Raw genomic sequence first — 18696 nt, 5'->3', positions numbered from 1 at the left:
ACCAGCCAATGGAAACTTTTTGTACCAAAACATAGTAATTAGATTTTGCCACAGGACAGTGGCAACCACTCTATTAACACATGTTCAAAGTAAGATTAAGAATACAAATATGAATTATAACAAGAATAGTTCGGCAGAAATATTATTCTTAATGTTCTTAAAGTAACCACCAATATGTAAGATTGTTACCTTTCGTTCTGCTTCTTCAGGTGTATCATCCGTCTGAGTGCTTGTTTCACGGTCATGCTTTTTGATAGTGAAATCAAAAAGGCATAAAAAACAACAGAAGGCTAGTGTCCATATTTGTCCAAACTCTAAGAAGTACCAAACAAGTACAAATATAATGGCGACGATGTACCGCCTAGCGTGCATTGTTAAAAAGGTCCAGGTTCAGAAAGAAATTCCTTTGCATTCGATTGCTTGATTCGTCCACTTAAACGCAACACAGCATCCCTCTCCTCTACTTTCATCCAGACAGACGAGACTCATACTGAATGTAGAACCGGAAGGTAGGCGTCTATGGTTTGAGGAACTTGCGATTGTAATGTAATCGGTGCACTTGAAGGTGTTTTGTCGACCATAGAGCTCCTGCTTAATCTTTAATATAATCTGCTTTCTGTAGGTAATATATGTATGGTGCAGCTCAACGCTAATTTCGTGAACAAATCGTTATCGTTCATTTTCACTTTACTATAGAAAGTAAAGCACTCACCATGCAATAACAGCAAGCGTATGGTGAAGTAGCCTACTTTCACTCATTTGTCTTTCTTCAACCATCGCCGCAGGGTGGCTGTTATAAATTGAGGTGCATGTTGAGTATCCTACATTTCATCGAGGGAGTGTTTTAAAGGCTTGTTTGTGTTTATGCGGTGCAGTGTAACGTGTTTATGTTTCGTTTTTCGTCAAAAGGATCTGCTGAGTTACTGGTTCTTTGAAGTTGTAAGTCGTTAACCTCCTAGTGCACTTTGTCCGGAAACGTCACGCCCCCTTGCCATTACGGGTAAAGTTAGGCAGGTTGCACATCGGCCTTTCAGATGTTGTGACATATATTTCAAAGAACGAATAGTCGTTTAATTTCGCTTGTGCTGAACTGAAAAAAACAGGCATACAAAAGTAAAATTACGTAAGGAAGTTATTACAGCTCTTAATTTATACAGGCTGTTGTCTATATCAGTAGTTTGATAATACAGGTGTTGGAGGAGGGGGTAGGCGCATTTTAACCGGGGTTCGGTTATATATATATACTAACTCCCTGACATTTCTGCCTCCCTATAACTCAGTGACACACTTATAAAACAAAAGTCTGCCATCTACTAGTGTAACCTTTTAGACAAGTAATCAAATTAATCTTTTTGTGAAAGGATTCGAGTCGCTGAGATAGGTTAAAGGGTTAGTTCACCCAAAAATGAAAAATAATGTCATTAATTACTCACTCTTATGTCGTTTCAAGACCTGCGTTCATCTTCGGAACACAAATTAAGATATTTCTGATGGAATCTGAGAGCTGTCTGACCCTGCATAGACAGCAAGGTAACTGAAATGTTCCCAAGTCCAGAAACGTAGCAAGGAGATCTGTAAAAATTAATCCATGTGACATCAGTGGTTTATCCGCAATTATGCAAAGCTATGAGAATACTGATGATGACATTATTTTCATTTTTGGGTGAACGAACCCTTTAAAGGCTTCATCACTGCTCTTTTGCAGGATCCAGTTCACAGGGAAGAAATGTATGGCTGTGTCCCAATGTTGCTACTTATACTACACTCTTAAAGTATGTACTCTTTTGGTGAAGAAAAAATACACACTTTTGAATGAAGAGTACAGGCAAGCTTTCACTGCTGTGTGTGTGCACTTGGATGGGTTAAATGCAGAGCACCAATTCCGAGTACAAGTTACCATACTTGGCAAATGTCACGACTTTCACTTTCACTTAGCTATTTTTTAAAAAGTTTTTGGCAACTTTTAGCAACTTTTGTAAAGTGACTCAAATGATGAATCTAAATTACACAAAAAGAGGAAACCATTGAACAGCTAGCCAGCCAAGCAGCACATCAACCTGGAGAGAACTGGAGAAAGATGCCTAACAGTACAAACATCAAATGTGCATTAAGTTGCTAGTTCTAATTGGCCAATAATATATGCACATTTATGATACAGCATGTTATTAGCTTGTATATATAATTGTTGTTCAGTTAGGTACACTGTAAGAAAAAATATGTAGAAGCACTGAAAAGGTATTAGTCATTTTCTGCCAGGATGTAAGTTGTAACCTTAAAACACAAAATACAATGTGGAATTTAAAACACAGGAAAAAAACTTGTGAAAAATAAATATGGATTGTTCCTTCATTTTAACCGCACATTGTATTCTATTTTTACAGACTTTTGTGTAGCATACTAACTACCAAGTTAATTACTAGTTAATAAGAAAATACATAAAATGTGTAAACGGTTCAATAATTAAATGTTGTAAGAAATTGTATCGTAAAGATGTTACTTATGTTACTTTTACAAATTAAAATATTTTATGTTTTATGTTATTTTTATGGACAAATAACATTTAAAAAATATCTTTTGCTGAGATTTGAGTAATCTTGTTATGTGTTCTACGTAAAAAAATGCTTTTTTTGTGCAATGGTTATGCAATGACGTCTTCACGCAAATGACATCACAACGTCATTTAGCAACTTTTAACAACAAAACGATCTGCCTTTAGCAACTTCCCCTGAAAATTAGTTGGCAACACTGTTTATGTTGTTGCTGTTGAAACTGTCTATACGGTGGATCGCAGACTTATACCGCCACCTATCTCTCAAATGGACTCTATATCTACAATCTCAGTTGGGAGTGTCAATGCTGTTTGGGAGATCAAGCCACGTCACAGAACAAGGAAAGTTTGTAAATGAACTGCATGAATAAGAGGCATTACCATTTATTTTAGCCATTTGAAACAGAAAACATAATACGTAATGCATGTATGTGTGTACTGTAAATAATTAAAATATGTGCTCAAAAATGTTCTATTAAATTAGTTTACTTAAATGTGTCATAGAACCTTGGGAGGCTTTTTATTCGTTTTTGTAGTTCTGATTTGTGGGGAGGTTGTGGCCTAGAGGTTAAAGAGTCTGACTCCTAACCCTGAGGTTGTGGGTTCGAGTCTCGGGCTGGCAATACCACGACTGAGGTGTCCTTGAGCAAGGCACCGGACCCCCAACTGCTCCCCGGGCGCTGCAGCATAATTGGCTGCCCACTGCTCCGGGTGTGTGTTCATGGTGTGTGGACTGCTGTGTGTGTGTGCACTTTGGATGGGTTAAATGCAGAACATGAATTCTGAGTATGGGTCACCATACTTGGCTGTGTGTCACGTCACTTTCACTTTCGTCAAAGCGCAATGAATTGTGGGTAACAGAACATCTGGGACTTCTCTTTTCAACTATGCTTTTGGACACACTTATTTTAATCTCATATACTATTTAGGATGGATAGTATGAACATTGGGACACAGGGTCAGATTCCCGGAGAGGTTCATTCAGGCAGCTGGCATATGATTAAACCTCTACACTCACATGATGGAGCAGAGCACCCTGCCACTGCCAGCCAGAGATTAAATACGTAAAAATAGAACCCTATGACTGAAACTGTACAAGTCATGTGATCTCTGAGTAGATCCTGCTGCCAGCCAGCAAATTTAAACCCCCTTCGCAGGATTACATCACGCTCAACAGTCTGTCAGAACGATTCTGACTCTTGTGTAATCGGCTCATCCTGTAAACGCATATCACGCGATCCATTAGAGAAATGTTTTAATTTGTTCTACTGAACTTGTCATATTTCTCACCTAGCAGTGACAAGAGTTAGCAGGACAACTGGCAAATTCATATGATGTGCACAATTCATTAGGGGTGCACGATTAATATCGGCCGATAATTAATGCGTATCTCGTCAGTAAAGCCGGTTCTCGAATCAGCGGTAAATTCCATCAGGTGAGTGATTTCACACAGAGCAGCTGTTACTACACAGAGCCGATGTTAACTGACAAGCTGCGCAAATCCACGCTGATAATGAACGTGGATTTGCGCAGCTTGTCACTTAACAACAGCTCTGTGTAGTAACAGCTGCTCTATGTGAAATCAAGCACGTGATGGAATTTACCGCTGATTAGAGAACCAGCTTTACTGACGAGATGCGCATTAATTATCAGCCGATATTTATTAATCCTGATATATGTATAGCTGTGATAATATAGAGTGTCAAGCAATCAAAAGGGCTTCATCACAATTTAATTATAAAAACTTTTTTTGTATTATCACCACCATCTACTATTTATCCCTGCTGAACATCCTGTATTACCCTACTCAGGAACTCACCATGCTTGAAGTGAAGGTGATGCAAGGACAGATTAGTGTGGTAATTTACGACTAGCTTGATGTCTACTAAGAGGTCACACACAAGCCGCCTTTTCCAACATACTGGATTAGACTGGAGAAGAGCCATTAGCCTTGCAGCTGTTATAAACTTTCAGTTTCATTCATGCCTCTTAAATGTTATCAGGTCACCTGAAACCTATGGACAGAAGCACAAGCTTTAAGACATTTTTTCCCCTTCAATATCTTTAAGGGGATTCCACTACTGGCTTTAAGCTCAACTTGATTCACAAATATTTGACACTTCAGTCTGTGAGGACTTGAGTAAGGAATATCTAAATCACCACAAATGTAAAAATGCAGATGCACAAATTCATACAAATTTTGAGATGAGATACAAGTATACAGAAACATGTAGGGCTCCAAAACAAATCGTAAGTCTTGCAGGACTGGATTACATTGAGGGGCACAAGTGTACCCTCAGCTGTCCTTGGCTCAGACTCAATTACAACAGGGTATGAGGTTGCATCTTAAGAAAATAAATGTTGCCTGATACTCAGGAACATGCTTAAAGGCATGTGAGAAGACTAGCATCTGAGTAAACACTTAGACACTTCCAAGTGACAACTCCCTGTGGTGCAGTTTGAAGGTTATATAATGATTTGATCAGACTTTAACTGATAAACTGAGTGTTTTCAACTGTCGTCTTGCATTATCAGCACACATTTTTTCTGTTTAACACTGTAAAGCTGCTTCGACAGTCTATATTGTATAAAGCGCTATATAAATAAAGGTGACTTGATTTGTTTTAATACCATGTAAAAAAAAAAAAAAAAAAAAAAAAAAAAAAAAAAAAAAAAAAAAAAAAAAAAAAAAAAAAAAAAAAAAAAAAAAAAAAAAAAAAAAACAAAAAAAAAAAAAAACAAAAAAAAAAAAAAAAAAAAAAAAAAAAAAAAAAAAAAAAAAAAAAAAAAAAAAAAAAAAAAAAAAAAAAAAAAAAAAAAAAATTTGTTGTGCCTACTACCCTGACTGCCTTAGGAAAATCACACCAATTTATGACAATCCAATACTCCAAGCTGCAAAAAAAAGGCTCCATGCCTGTGAATCATTCTGCTAGTTCAGTTTGCTGACATTTTTAAAGGATGGGGATGGAGTTTGTTTGAATTTAGGAACAGGGTGGAAGCCATCCAAATTGCTGAATCACAACACCTGTAACGCAAGATATAAAAGGTAGAAACAAACAAACAAAAACAAAACGCCACAGGAATTTATGGTGTAGGTTCATTCAGTGGGTCTTTATTGATGCATTGACTAAAAACAGACCGGCTGGAAAACAGGTAGATTTTAGTACCTGGGATTCTTTTTCTCTGGGAATGACAGTATGGTGAGGGGAACAAAAAGAAAAATAAGAAACAGGGGCAAAAGAAAACTGCAAAAACAATTTCCCCCAGTTCAACTAGTACGGACATACTAGTTGGTCCCTATAAATAAGGCGGAATTTGAGTGTTCTTCCAAATGTACAAGATATGTTACAGTTAAACATCTCACATTGAATGGTGGACCGGAAACGCTTAAATGACCTTCTTCAGCTCATCATACAAGACCAGCACAAAGGCACCACCCATGCCTCTGAGAACATTAGACCAGGCTCCCTTGAAGAAAGCCTTGCCGCCCTCATCACGTGCGATCTTCTTCCAGCAGTCAATTGTGCCACTGTACATGATGTCAGCTGCAATAAAAGAAAAAGTGATCAATCCACTTGCTTTAACTTGTCAACTTGTATTAGAAACATCTTTAAAGCGGTAACTGACCTCCTTTGCGTCCAGACTGCATCATCATACGACGACGGACTGTATCGAAGGGGTAGGATGCAAGACCAGCAACAGCAGTCACAGTCTGAGCGATCATCCAGCTGACAACAATGTGGGTGTTTTTGGGATCTGGCAGCATACCTAAAGACATGACAGCAAATGTAGTGAATGCAGCAATGGCACACTTTGACGATGATACCTCAAATGCATTGTGACTTACCCTTGGCTGTGTCATAGATGCCGAAATAGGCGGCTCTGTAAATGATGATACCCTGGACGGACACATTGAAGCCCTGGTACAGACCTCTGATGCCATCAGACTTGGAGATCTTCACCAAGCAGTTACCCAGGCCGCTGAACTCTCTTTCTGCTCCAGCCTTGCCGACGTCAGCGGCCAGACGGGTTCTTGCGAAGTCGAGGGGGTACACGAAGCAGAGGGATGTGGCACCAGCAGCACCACCTGAAGCCAGGTTACCAGCGAAGTACCTCCAGAACTGGGTGTGCTTGTCTACACCATCGAGGAAGACCTTCTTGTACTTGTCCTTAAAAGCAAAGTTGAGGGCCTGGGTGGGGAAGTATCTGATGACGTTTGCCAAGTTTCCTCTCCAGAACGACAGAAAGCCCTGCTCCTTGGGAATACGCACCACGCAGTCAATAATGCCCTTGTATTGCTTATCCACTGTAATCTGTTTGCTAGCATGTTGCACCTGTAAACATAGAAGAAAATCAATCAATGCACACAATGAAAGGCAATGCAATGGAAGAGTGATTGATTGAAAGACTAGCTGAAGCCTCAAAGATTACAAATGTCCCAAACTGAAAGCAACTAAAAGTGAATTTGGTGGAAAATAGTTTAAAACTATTATCCTCTTTATAGAATAAAACCAAAGAACACCACGTGATTATTCGAAATGAAAAAGCCGGCAAAATACTCGCTATCTTCCGGTAGGTGGTTTCCGTCAAAATTGTCCGCAAAAACAATGAAAATGTTGTAAAAATGTGTGAAAACTATAAATATGCAACATTAAATCAATGTCACCATATGATACGCCCATAAAATATCGTGTCCTCTCAAACAATAACTGTGGGACTTCGACGTTCCAGGGCGCGAGCGTTAGCTTGCAAGCTAGCAACAAAGGCCTAAAGTTAGCTATTCACTGGCCTCCCCTTCTCGCGACCTTGGCAAGATCAATAAGGATGCTGGTTTACAGTGTTTTAAAAATAATAAAAAAAAATACGTCTTTCCAACTCTCTACAAAAAAAAAAAAAACCCTCATTGGTTAGTGCTTGAAGCATTTCTCGGGTTCTCTCGAGGAGGGTTGGTAAATGTTAGGGAGCACTTAAGGCCTAAGTCAGTCGATCTTCTAACAAATTATTTTACGATCAGCTTGATTTTAAAAGGCTCAAAGTCTACTTCACTCACACAAAGATCAAGATTCTCATTTAGTCAAGAGGTTCACCGTTTCGTTAGGCACTCTCCATTCAATGAACAATTAAAAGTAACGGTAATTGAAAAAAAAAAAAAGAAGCATGTTAAAACCTGATAACGCTCTTGAGTTTTATTTTAGCCATAAAGTCTTCTAGGATTACACTGTGCTGGTTGTATTCACATTTTAGCTCACTTTGTAATTTAATTTCTTTAAATTATGCAATTGTATAATCCCATTGATATAACCGCGTAACGTTACCTGAAGCAGCAGCTTGACTCTCTCGATTGGGGCTACGGCGGTTTTAGAGATAGCAGCGGCAATACCACCGGCCAAGAAGTCCTTGGCGAAAGAGATGGCGGTCTCATTCATTATCGGGTGTTCTTGGAGAGGTGTAACTTCAAGAGGTCTACCCCGCTCTGCCGCAGGACTAACGTGTGGAATGCCGGCTGATTCGAAATGGCCGAATGAAAAGTTGAGAAGAGATTTTTAAAAGGTTTGTCTCGCGAGAGGAAACGTACCCAAGGCTTCTAAGATTCGATTGGACCGTCGACTAAACGTCACACATTCCAGGAGGCGGGACCCTTTTATGATGACGGAGATGAATGGCTTAAAGTTAGAAAGGTAACCTTAAGCCTTCTCAAGGTGGAAAGCGTAAATGACAACAGGAAGTTTTTTAAAACAGAAAAACGTTTCCATGTAGCCAGTAATTCATGACTAATAATGTTTAAAACGTAACAAAAACATACATTTTTGCACTGTTTTTGATGCACATTGACAATTCAATAGAGCAAGAGGATCAGGATTGTCCAGATTTTAGTTTCAGCTGTCAAGCCAAGAAGCAGTTCTCCAAGGTGACATAGCATGCAAGTTTGTCACTAGCTTGACATGACTGTCTTTAGTTAATGATCTCCAAGAGAAAAAGGGCCAACATGTCAGTACAAAGTCCTTCACATGACTTTTGACTGAGGCAAAGCAAGTGATTTGGGAACATGTGATTACACAAGGCAATAAAAAAAATCAATACTGCCTGCATCACTACCATCTCTACTAATGCAATTCAATTTTGTATTATATAACAATGAATGGATAATAAAATATGACGAATAACACAATAAGTTGACAATAAGGACTAAGATAGGTTTATTGCTTATACTCACATACTGTTTTTACAATGTGCTTAAAGATTTCATCTTTAACAAATCTCATCCTTTTCACAGCTGAATCAAAGACGGTGACTGAGTTACCACGTTTCCAGATCAGTAGGATATCAGTACATTACAATGCAGATTTAAAATCGGAAAAATTGCACCACAATATGACCTAAAAATCAAGTGGTTTATAAATAACAGAAGACCTTTAAAAAGGCCCAAGAGCTAAATTTCAGTAAAAAAAAAACTAATACTTTGTTTGACAAAAAGGCATTGCTCTATATTGTTGAAATGACGTTCAACATATTTCCTGAGAAGTGATTAAAAACAAGGTTTTATATTTCCGCAGTTCTTAAAAATACTCTTTCAGTGGAGCATAAAGCCAAAAGCCATAAATGTCATAACGCTGAAAGGACAGGTCACCTTTAACACCGCCTCTTAGGTGCACTACTTTCATTTAAGGCTGAGTCTGATGTGTTCAAGGTACTGTAGAATGTACGTAATGGACTTGCTTAAATTATGCGTATGCAATCCTTAAAATAGCCTATTGGAAGTTAAATACACCAAGAGGTACATCTGTAAACAATACATTGTGCCTTCCAGCAGTACAAACACCTTATACTCATTATCATTATCTATATAAATAAATAAAATGAAATTAATTAAATGAAAATGAAATCAATGCACTTCCCAGAGTTTTGTTTATTACTTTTAACTCCTGTTGGATTGGTTACCAGCGGTTTCCTATGGATGAACTCTGTGCTTTGTGTGATTTTCTGTTTTTCAGGTAGCGCTTAAACTCCTGTAGTTCATATGGGCCCAGGCTCTGGTCCACACCTGGTTTAGGCTTGTAGCTTAGTGGAGAAATGATGTAGCCATTCCGGTAAAGGCACACTTGCTTACACATCTCAAAGCAACTGAAAAGCAGGCCGAAATATGGGACAATCTGTAATGTCAAAACAAAATATAATATTAGTAACCAGGATGTTGAAATGCATTATTTAAGGTGTTTACACAAACACCAATAAAAACATTTAAGCATGCTATTTCATCCAAAGGCAGCTCAAGAAACTCAATTTGTCTTAATAATTTAATATAGTGCAAGGAACAGACTGTTGTTGAAGATAAGTTATAATACCACCCTGTGAGTTTTTTAATGAAGCTTTGTAGAACAGTTTACACAGAAAAACATGCAGTGCTTGAATAAATTTCATCTCGGTCATCATGTAAACATATAAAACAATTATCACCTTCACCATGTTGGCTGTAAGGCCACTCCAAAGAGCCAAGACGCTCTTGTTCTTTATGACCTGTCTGAAGCAGTCAATCATTCCATTAAAATGGACATCAACTCCTCCACAGTGGGGCAAAAGAAGACTCTGGGCCTAGAGTAAAGATTGGAGAAATATTCCTGATCATTAAGATTTAACTGCATACTTGCATAGGATTCCATAAGAGAATACTAACACTGTTTTTTATAAACAGGAATAAGTTACATCAAATTAATGCACAGTGTAGATGAGACTAAATAAGATATGGTAAAAATGTTCAGTTTTTATTCAATTCATGTGCATTTGTTTTCCAGTACCAACTGAGTACTGTACAACATTTTCCTACACTTATCTACCCTTAAACCCTCTTGATGTGTGTTCGGTGTACTGTGTTGACTGTGGTTATAGAGACTTTGTTTAGCACCAAACTGAAAGTCTCAGAACATTTAGCAGCTTTGGAAGGTTTATTCCTGACATTGCAATTTAACTTGCAAAAGCAGAATTTTTTTTTTCTAGTTTAGCAAAACACACAACATAAAGGAACCAGATCAGATACACCATTGTGTGTATAGTATGTGAGAGGTCAACTATCTTTAGACAGTTTATCTTTGGCATAGACAGACGCTGGACACTATGTACATTCTCAGCTGCTTCAGGGCCTTGTGTCCTTCAGAATGGTGTACTGCTTTGTTCTGTGCGACCTGTTGCAAAGACTATTTAGAACTCAAAATTTGTGTTTCTTTAAAACATTTTAATGTTTCATCCTTAACATAAATGAACAAAGGGGCCACCGCCAAGTTAAAAAGGTATGAATTTTTAACAAATTCAGGGAGACTCCAAGTCTGTGACACTGGTATTATTGTGCCCCCTTGTGTTAAGATATAGCACTACAGCGGTATTCTCACCTGCATCTTCTTTTTAACAGTTTCAAAGGGGAAGGAGAGAGTCTGAGCGACTCCTGCTGCAAGACAGCCATTGATGAAGTTCTGCAAAGATGTGAAGCGAACATGACGCTCCTGCCACAGCTTATCCAAATTGACATACACCGCATAGCAGCCAACAGAGAAGGGAACGGCAACTATTCCACAGTAATCCAAACATTAAGTTTCATTAACTTTTCAAGCAGAATTGTGAGAGATCCAGAATTTAAGTAGTATTATTAAAAGGGTCATATGATGCGATTTCAAATTTTCCTTTCTCTTTAGAGTGTTAAAAGCTCTTGGTGAATAAAGAAGATCTGTGAAGTTGCAAAGACTAAAGTCATAAATCCAAAGAGATATTCTTATAAAAATTAACACTCATCCACGCCCCCCTGAAACGGCTCGTTCTAACACGCCCCCACATATCTACGTCAGTATGTGGGAAGATTTGCATAACACCGCCCAGATGTTCACACAAAGACAGAAGGCGTACCTTTTATTCTTGTTGTAGTATTGTTGTAGCCACCGTCACCATGCCGTATAGACGCTGTGTGTTTCGTTGAGAAAGCGAAACTACTTTGTTTGGCCTTCCAAAAGAGGACGATATCCGCTTCGTCATGCATGGGGCTGATCACTCAAGCCGGCCGTGGCTCACTCAAGGCCGTGGTGCGTGACGTTGTTTTGTTGAGAAATCGAAACTACTTTGTTTTTGCCTTCCAAAAAAAGACACGACTAGAAATCATGTTTATATCATGTTTATAATGGGTTTTATGTTTTTGTCTCGTCACTCCGGCCGGACAAGGCATCACAATATGTTAAGAGGCGTAACATTTCGGTCACATGCTTGAGGCTTTCGGCCAATCACAACGCGCTGGATAGCTGGCCAATCACAGCACACCTCGCTTTTCAGAGATTTGAGCCAGCCTAGTGAAAATCCACGTTTCAGAAGGCGGGGCATAGAGGAGAAACAATAATGTACAGTATGTGGAAAATGTGTTTTTTTTAACCTTTAAACCGCGTAAACACATCTCATTACACCAAATACACAAAATAATGTTCTTTTTAGCAGCATCATAGGACCCCTTTTATTAAAAGGTTTTAGCTTGGTTTTGATGTTATTAAATGCAGGTTTACCTTAATTTAAAGGTTCTGTGGCCTAAATAGGCTCTGCTAATACATACCTAACACTGTGAGTGAAAAGCCTCTGTAGAGAGCCTGAAGTCCTTCATTTCTGTAGATGATGGAAAGAGAATGCAGCAACCCTCTGTACGTTGGTTCTTGGCAATTCTGAGCAATAAGTCTGGTTTCAACCACCTCCAGTGGATATGTTGCTAGAGCGGCAGATATGCCTGCCAGCCCACCGGCTACTATGGCTCTCCATTGCGAGATATCACCCTGTTCATCAATGTGAAGGTGGACAATACTGCCAAAAATAGAACAAAATGAATGGTTGTGATATTGCAATATAGCAGAATATGTATTCCCAAAGAACTTTTAGCGTATAAAGCATTTTTGACACATTTTAGAGTGCCAGTCATATCTACCAGATACATCTGATACGTCAAACTTAATTATCTAAAGGCTAAAATTTGGTTAAACGCTTTACAGCTATGTAGCTACATTTTAAGAAAAAGTGTGTAAAAATATGGACCCAGTGTAATGTGTTAATATGCAGAAATTTACTTTATTGCAATTTAACAGGTATTTTTACCCCATATTTTGAATTGTGCATTGTCTATTATTTATTTAACAACCAAAAAGGTTATCAGCATATTAGAATCAGCATATAGGAATGATTTCTGAAAGAATATGTGATAGTAAAGTCAGGAGTTATAGCGGCAGAAAATTCAGCTTTGCTTTACAGAAAAAATTACATTTTAAAATATATTAAAATAGTAAACTGCTCATTAACATTTCAACTGTTACTGTAACTGTTTTTTATACACATGATCTTTTCATAGGAACAAAACAGGTCGCAATACGCCCTCCACTCTTTTTCCTGGAACACTGGAACACTATGTACGTGTCTTTCTAAAACAGTTTCCGGTCTCTCCGTTAACCCCTGCAGCACGTGAAAATACTCGTGACAAGTATAACGATAAAGTACTTCTGAAAGCCCCCTCTGATGGGCGTTGCTAAGTACATAATTCATTTTATGAATTCACAGAATTAAGGCCACACCCACTGCAGCTTCAGGGTGGCACCACATCGTCGTGCCAGTTTTCTGAGCTACATGATTGGTCAGGAAATGAAGGCGTGATGTGTTTAAATCACGTTGAACTAAGGTAAAACCCCCGCTATACAAGTGATACAAGCTAAGCTAATAAGGCAAAAGGGGAAATTTAAATTATAATTTCTTTAAACGATCTATCGTAAATGTAACTTCTTAAGCATACTTAAATGCGTCCTCACTTGTTAGTATATAATTAATTTACAATTCAATTCTTTTTACTCTTCAACTTTTAAAGGCTATCAAGCTAACTCAAAGCGTCAACTTCCCTGTTGTCTTTGTTTACCACCACAGCTGATCGAAACGTTTATCCCATATCTTATGAGTTACACAAGCCATCAATACGTACATCAGACGTAAATGCTAATCATCAATTATTCATCATTTAGTAGTAAAAATGACTAATACTTACTTTTTGTAAGTTGCTAAATGTATGGCACTGTAGGGGAACAACCGTAGACAGGAAACCATGTTACCCTTCCAAAATGCTCGAAGCACCTCGTTCTGACAAATAAAAACAAAGCTGTGCAGGAAGCCGCGTTTGCAGTGAAATGTTCCTATTTGACTCAAAATCTTCACAACTTCCAGGGGTGACGTTACAGTTTTGCTAAAAACCCCGGCAAAACCGACGCACAGTAAACTTTGAGAAGTTGTCAGTCGGTCGTCCTTTTTGACTGTGGCCATACTTCATAAGGAAAACGATTTTCTTCTCCGGCCGTTTAAGCAGAAATAAGAAACGTATGAAAATGAACACACTGACGGCTCTGTTTATCACACAGTCATCCAGCTGCAGCGCAACATCATTCAGCGGCGGGTCACGTTTGTGGATAATCTGGTGAAGGGCGGGGTGTGTGGTTAGTGCAAGCAAGGTTGGTTGCATGCAAAATCAAGCCATAACAGCTGCCAAAAATCTATAGATGGAAAGAAATCCCACAAACCATCTCGTGTTTCTTAAGAAAGACACACAAATTTAATGTGTTTTATTTTTTCGCTTTAGTGGCCAATACAAATCTGCTGAAAAACGATGAATGAATGGATCATGGACACACCAGTGTGCACTGTGTGAAAACAGAACTCTGTCACCTAATCAGTCAGGATAGAATTATGAGCATAATAATTGTTTACATCATATTTTGTGTTTTGTTGTACACATAATGTAGCCTATATATATTATCTGTTCACTATTGATATCTGAATAACGTGTAATATGATAGTATAAAATAGATAGATGAATATTCATTATGAACAGTATATTCTAAATCGAAATAAATTTTTTAAAGAACCATTCGATCTCTTTTCCTTCCAAATAACAGGTTCTTTCAAATATTATTTAATTATTTATTTTTACATTTTATTATTTATTTTATGTAATTTATTTATGTATTTTTTTTTTTTTTTTTTTTGTAGTGTGGCATTAGAAAAGTACCAATAAATGACCAGCCGATGGGCAGTCTTGGCCAAAAAAAAAAAAAACTGAATTCATATTATGTTGAATCTATTTGTTTGTACCAATTGCAAAATTACAAATAATGAATCAGGTATCTACTACATAAAATATAAAGTTTAGAATAAAAATCCAGCTTAAATAATTAATAAAAAAATATAATAACAGATGAAAGTCTTTTCAATTGTCTGCACATTTATAGTCCCAGTAGTCTTTGGGCCAGTGTTCTTCTCAAGTATAATGGTCACATTATACTTATAACATGTATTTAGAATTAGGCAAAATGAACTCACACCATTCTTTATATAGAATATTTGCCAGAAACAACTATATAACATGCATACACCTAAGTTCAAAACTTTGGGGTCACTAAGATTTTTTATATAAAGAAAGTAATACTTTTATTGAGTAAATATATTAAATTCAAAAGTGACAGTAAAGACATTTATAACGTTACAAAATATTGCTGTTTCAAATAAATGCTCTTATATTGAACTTTATTCATCACATAATCCAGAAAAACATAACTCACATTTTTCACAAAAATATTATGTAGCACAACTGTTTTCAACATTATTAATAATAAGAAATGTATTTCTTGAGCAGGTAATCAACATATTAGAATAATTTATGAATAATCATGTGACACTGAGGACTGGAGTAATGGATGCTGAAAATATAGCTTTACAAAAATGAAATTGTAATAAATATCAATTGTATTTTCAATTGTAATAATATTTCACAATATTACAGTTTACAATATTACTGGTTTACTGTATTTCTGATACAAAATAAATTCAGCATAACACAGTTCTTTAAAAAAACATTTTTAAAAGTATTTCAGTATAAAAATACATACATTTTCATAACTGTATATATTGCTTTACTTAAGATGTTGCCAAATATTTATATATTTTCAACAAACAGACAAAATATATCAAGTGTTAACACAGCAAAAAAAATGCGTTTCTTACTTAGATTTTTTTTCTTGTTTCCAGCCAAAATATCAAAAAATTCTTAAATCAAAAAGGAAGTACAAATTATTGTCTTGTTTTCAGAAATAAAAGTCAATATTAAGTGAGTTTTTGCTTAGAACAAGCAAAATAATCTTGTTTCAAACTAAAAACAAGATTATTTAGCTTGCCCCATTGCAGATTATTATGTTTCAGGCAAAAACTCACTTAAATTTTGACATGTTTTTTTTTCTGAAAACAAGACAATACTTTTAACTTGTCTAGAAAATCCTGTTACAAAAAAAAATAATTAAAAAAATCATCTTTAAAAAAAAAAAAAAAAAATAAAAAAAAAAATCATTTTTTGCATTGAAGCAAGCAAAGTCTAAGGATGATCCACAGTCTGCTTGTCAGACAGCCAGTTGATGCCAGTCTTTACTTTACTCAAAACCACAGATAGTATGTATTACAAATGAGAAATGCTGTAAACCCTCAGCAATGATGAAATAATGTGTGTAAAGTACTATTAATATTACCAAAGGAAAGCACATGTGGAATATCTTTTTATTCAGATTGTTTAGGTTAATAATATGTTGTAATTATTTCAGTGCATTCATAACCTCACATAATTATTAGCAGAGTAATTCACGGACATAAAAGTAGAAGCATTTTTTTTTACTACTTTAGGGTTACTGCATTTAATGTTGAATATGCTAACTGCATCTGTATCAGTTCAGTGGGGAACTCGCCTTGTTCATGATTCTTATGGCTTAATTTTATCATTTAGAGTAATTCAGTTAAAAAACATGTAAAAGGGGGTCAGGTTTTATCTTAAAAGCAGACACTGGTTTTGTGGGTGTCAGTATCTTCTTATCCACAAAAATGTGAGTTATGTAAACTATACTCCATGCCAGTCATACCTTCAAACCCTTCATGACAACAAACACAATAAAGGATGCCACATTGTGGCATGTTGCCCTATGTATGAAAATGAGCCCACAAGTCACCCTAATTTCCCAGCAGGGCCTTGTAGTTCCTTTCCTGTTAAGGCTAGTGTTTGTTTTTCAGCCTGTATCCCCCTGCGATGTGCGCCTCCCTCCCCTGCTGAGTCGACAACCTCAGCTGCCTGTGAAGATCCCACCTCCTGTCTGTAGCCGGGCCACTTGGCTTTTTCACAAAGGCTACTGGAATAACAGTGCCCCGAGAAGGAAATGACAGTCTGTTCAAAAGAGCCACAGCATTGCTGCTGCTGGGGGGGGGGGGGGGGCATGTATGGCTTAGAGCAGTGCAAGAGATGTTTTATCTGATGTATTATTCAAAATTTGATAGTCATACCACTCAAATTAACCCAGGTTTAAGTTAAGCATATATGTCATATTGCAGCATAAATGGTGAAACAGTAAACAGCATTCTCTGGGAGTTACTATATTTACACATTCAATATTTAGTCACGCTGACTGTCATTGTGATCTGACCGCAGTGAGAATGAGTGAATTTTCAGCCCTCATAAGCAGTAAAAGTCCCGGCACTTCCTTTGTATGTGACAAGAAGGACTCCTTTGATCTTTCAGTCATATGTATGCAGCTCCAATTACAAGACAATGGAGTGATACTTATGAAAGATCAGGTGTAAAGTGTGCGCATGTGCTGGATCTTATCAATTAGTGGACGAGCCACTTGACAAGATGGACACATTGTGTGCTACCGAGAGAAAATATCTTCTCGGGCACCTTTAATGTGTCTCTCTCAGTCATGTTCTCACATTTGTTTATTCACTGCTAACCATCCTCACCCTGTACCCGCCTCCTCTGTGATCTGCATCTACTATAGTGGATAGGGCACTGACTTCCTCTTGAATTCACACAGTGCCCTTCCTGACTCCCGCACTGACTCTGTATCCTGGACTTATTAACCCGGGAACTTCCAGAGCTCCTTTGTCTTGCTCTTCTCTATACTTTGGGGGGCTGCGAGGGGGAGAGGACAGCTATTGTCTCATTCACTGTATGCCCATGCGCAAGTCTGCCCTTGATCCCTGACTTTGAAATGGGAGTGCTGGAGGAAGAGATACTGACTACGACTGCAGTAGGTTTCTGAACTAGCATTTCTTTTTAAACCCTCTTTAGCCTATATTATTACAAAAAGTTTCTGCTCACAAATAACGATGAAATGTTTTTGCAATAGAATATGTTTATTTAAATAATGTAAAGCCAATGTGAAACTATTTGGAGGCCCTCCACAATTCTGGGCCTGCAGGATATAATGTGTTGGGAATGTAAAGTGTCAAAAGAGGGCGCCTCTTTGTCAGTCAGTGCTACACTAGAGACAGGCCTCCTCTTGCAAACTGGTGCCAGGGCAGAGACAAGAGCAATAAAGTTCTCCTCACCCATTATCAAGAACACAGCCACATCACAGCCCACTGCCAGGTGGAAGGGGGATGTCGAGATAATCTGGAAGAAAAGGCTGAACTGACACTCTTCACCTGGTAATACTGCAGATAGTTGACTAATCCACTCCACAGAAAGGGAATATTTTTATAAAGTGAATATTTTTTCATAATATATTTTGTCAGGTTTTGTAGTTATAAAGCATAATAAACACTATAATAAACACACACAAAAACAATAATAATAATGCTTTATTCATTTTCTGACATGCTTTTTGACATGCTAATACATTCACCATTTTACTATCATGTGTGTGTATATATATATATGTATATATATATATATATATATATATATATATATATTATATATATATATATATAGATATATAACTACTAGAAAAAAAATATAATATACTTTAATAAAATAAACTAAAGTAATATGTATATATTTAATAATATATTTAAATAAAATAACTATTAAATACTTTATTTGTTTTACCTGCAAGTCATATGACTGTTATCTGACATTAGAGAGCTGTGAACATGTAAATGTGTTTTTAAATTATAGAAATACTAACTTTAAATTTGAGGGGGAAATCAAAGGAGTTCGGTTTGACAAAAAAAGTATGGGAATTTCTGATACAGGCAAATTAGGTCAGTGTTAACATTTCCTCATGAAGAATAATTACTACGAGCATTGAGAAGCTTTCATGAGAGCCATTTAGTTAAAGAGGCTTGCA

At 37.1% G+C, this 18696-nt stretch overlaps 2 protein-coding genes across 2 annotated transcripts; both read right to left on the bottom strand.

The window, feature by feature from the left end:
• Positions 1-5638: 5638 nt before the first annotated feature.
• Positions 5639-8094, bottom strand: LOC122133943 (ADP/ATP translocase 3). The gene is made up of 4 exons (XM_019115430.2): positions 7864-8094; positions 6396-6882; positions 6176-6316; positions 5639-6093 (listed from the first exon to the last, which is right to left on the bottom strand). The coding sequence occupies exons 1-4, from the start codon at positions 7972-7974 to the stop codon at positions 5936-5938; spliced, it is 897 nt and encodes a 298-aa protein (XP_018970975.1). The 5' UTR covers positions 7975-8094; the 3' UTR covers positions 5639-5935.
• A 1343-nt stretch (positions 8095-9437) lies between these two features.
• LOC109102109 (solute carrier family 25 member 43) lies at positions 9438-14007 on the bottom strand. Its single transcript, XM_042755433.1, has 5 exons — positions 13587-14007; positions 12126-12367; positions 10930-11102; positions 10004-10138; positions 9438-9699 (listed from the first exon to the last, which is right to left on the bottom strand). Exons 1-5 carry the CDS (start codon positions 13856-13858, stop codon positions 9484-9486), a joined length of 1038 nt encoding a protein of 345 aa, XP_042611367.1. The 5' UTR covers positions 13859-14007; the 3' UTR covers positions 9438-9483.
• Positions 14008-18696: the final 4689 nt, after the last annotated feature.

This window comes from Cyprinus carpio, unplaced genomic scaffold (genome assembly GCF_018340385.1).
Source record: "Cyprinus carpio isolate SPL01 unplaced genomic scaffold, ASM1834038v1 S000006696, whole genome shotgun sequence".
Taxonomy (NCBI): Eukaryota; Metazoa; Chordata; class Actinopteri; order Cypriniformes; family Cyprinidae; genus Cyprinus; species Cyprinus carpio.
This window is presented reverse-complemented; position numbering and strand designations above follow the sequence as displayed.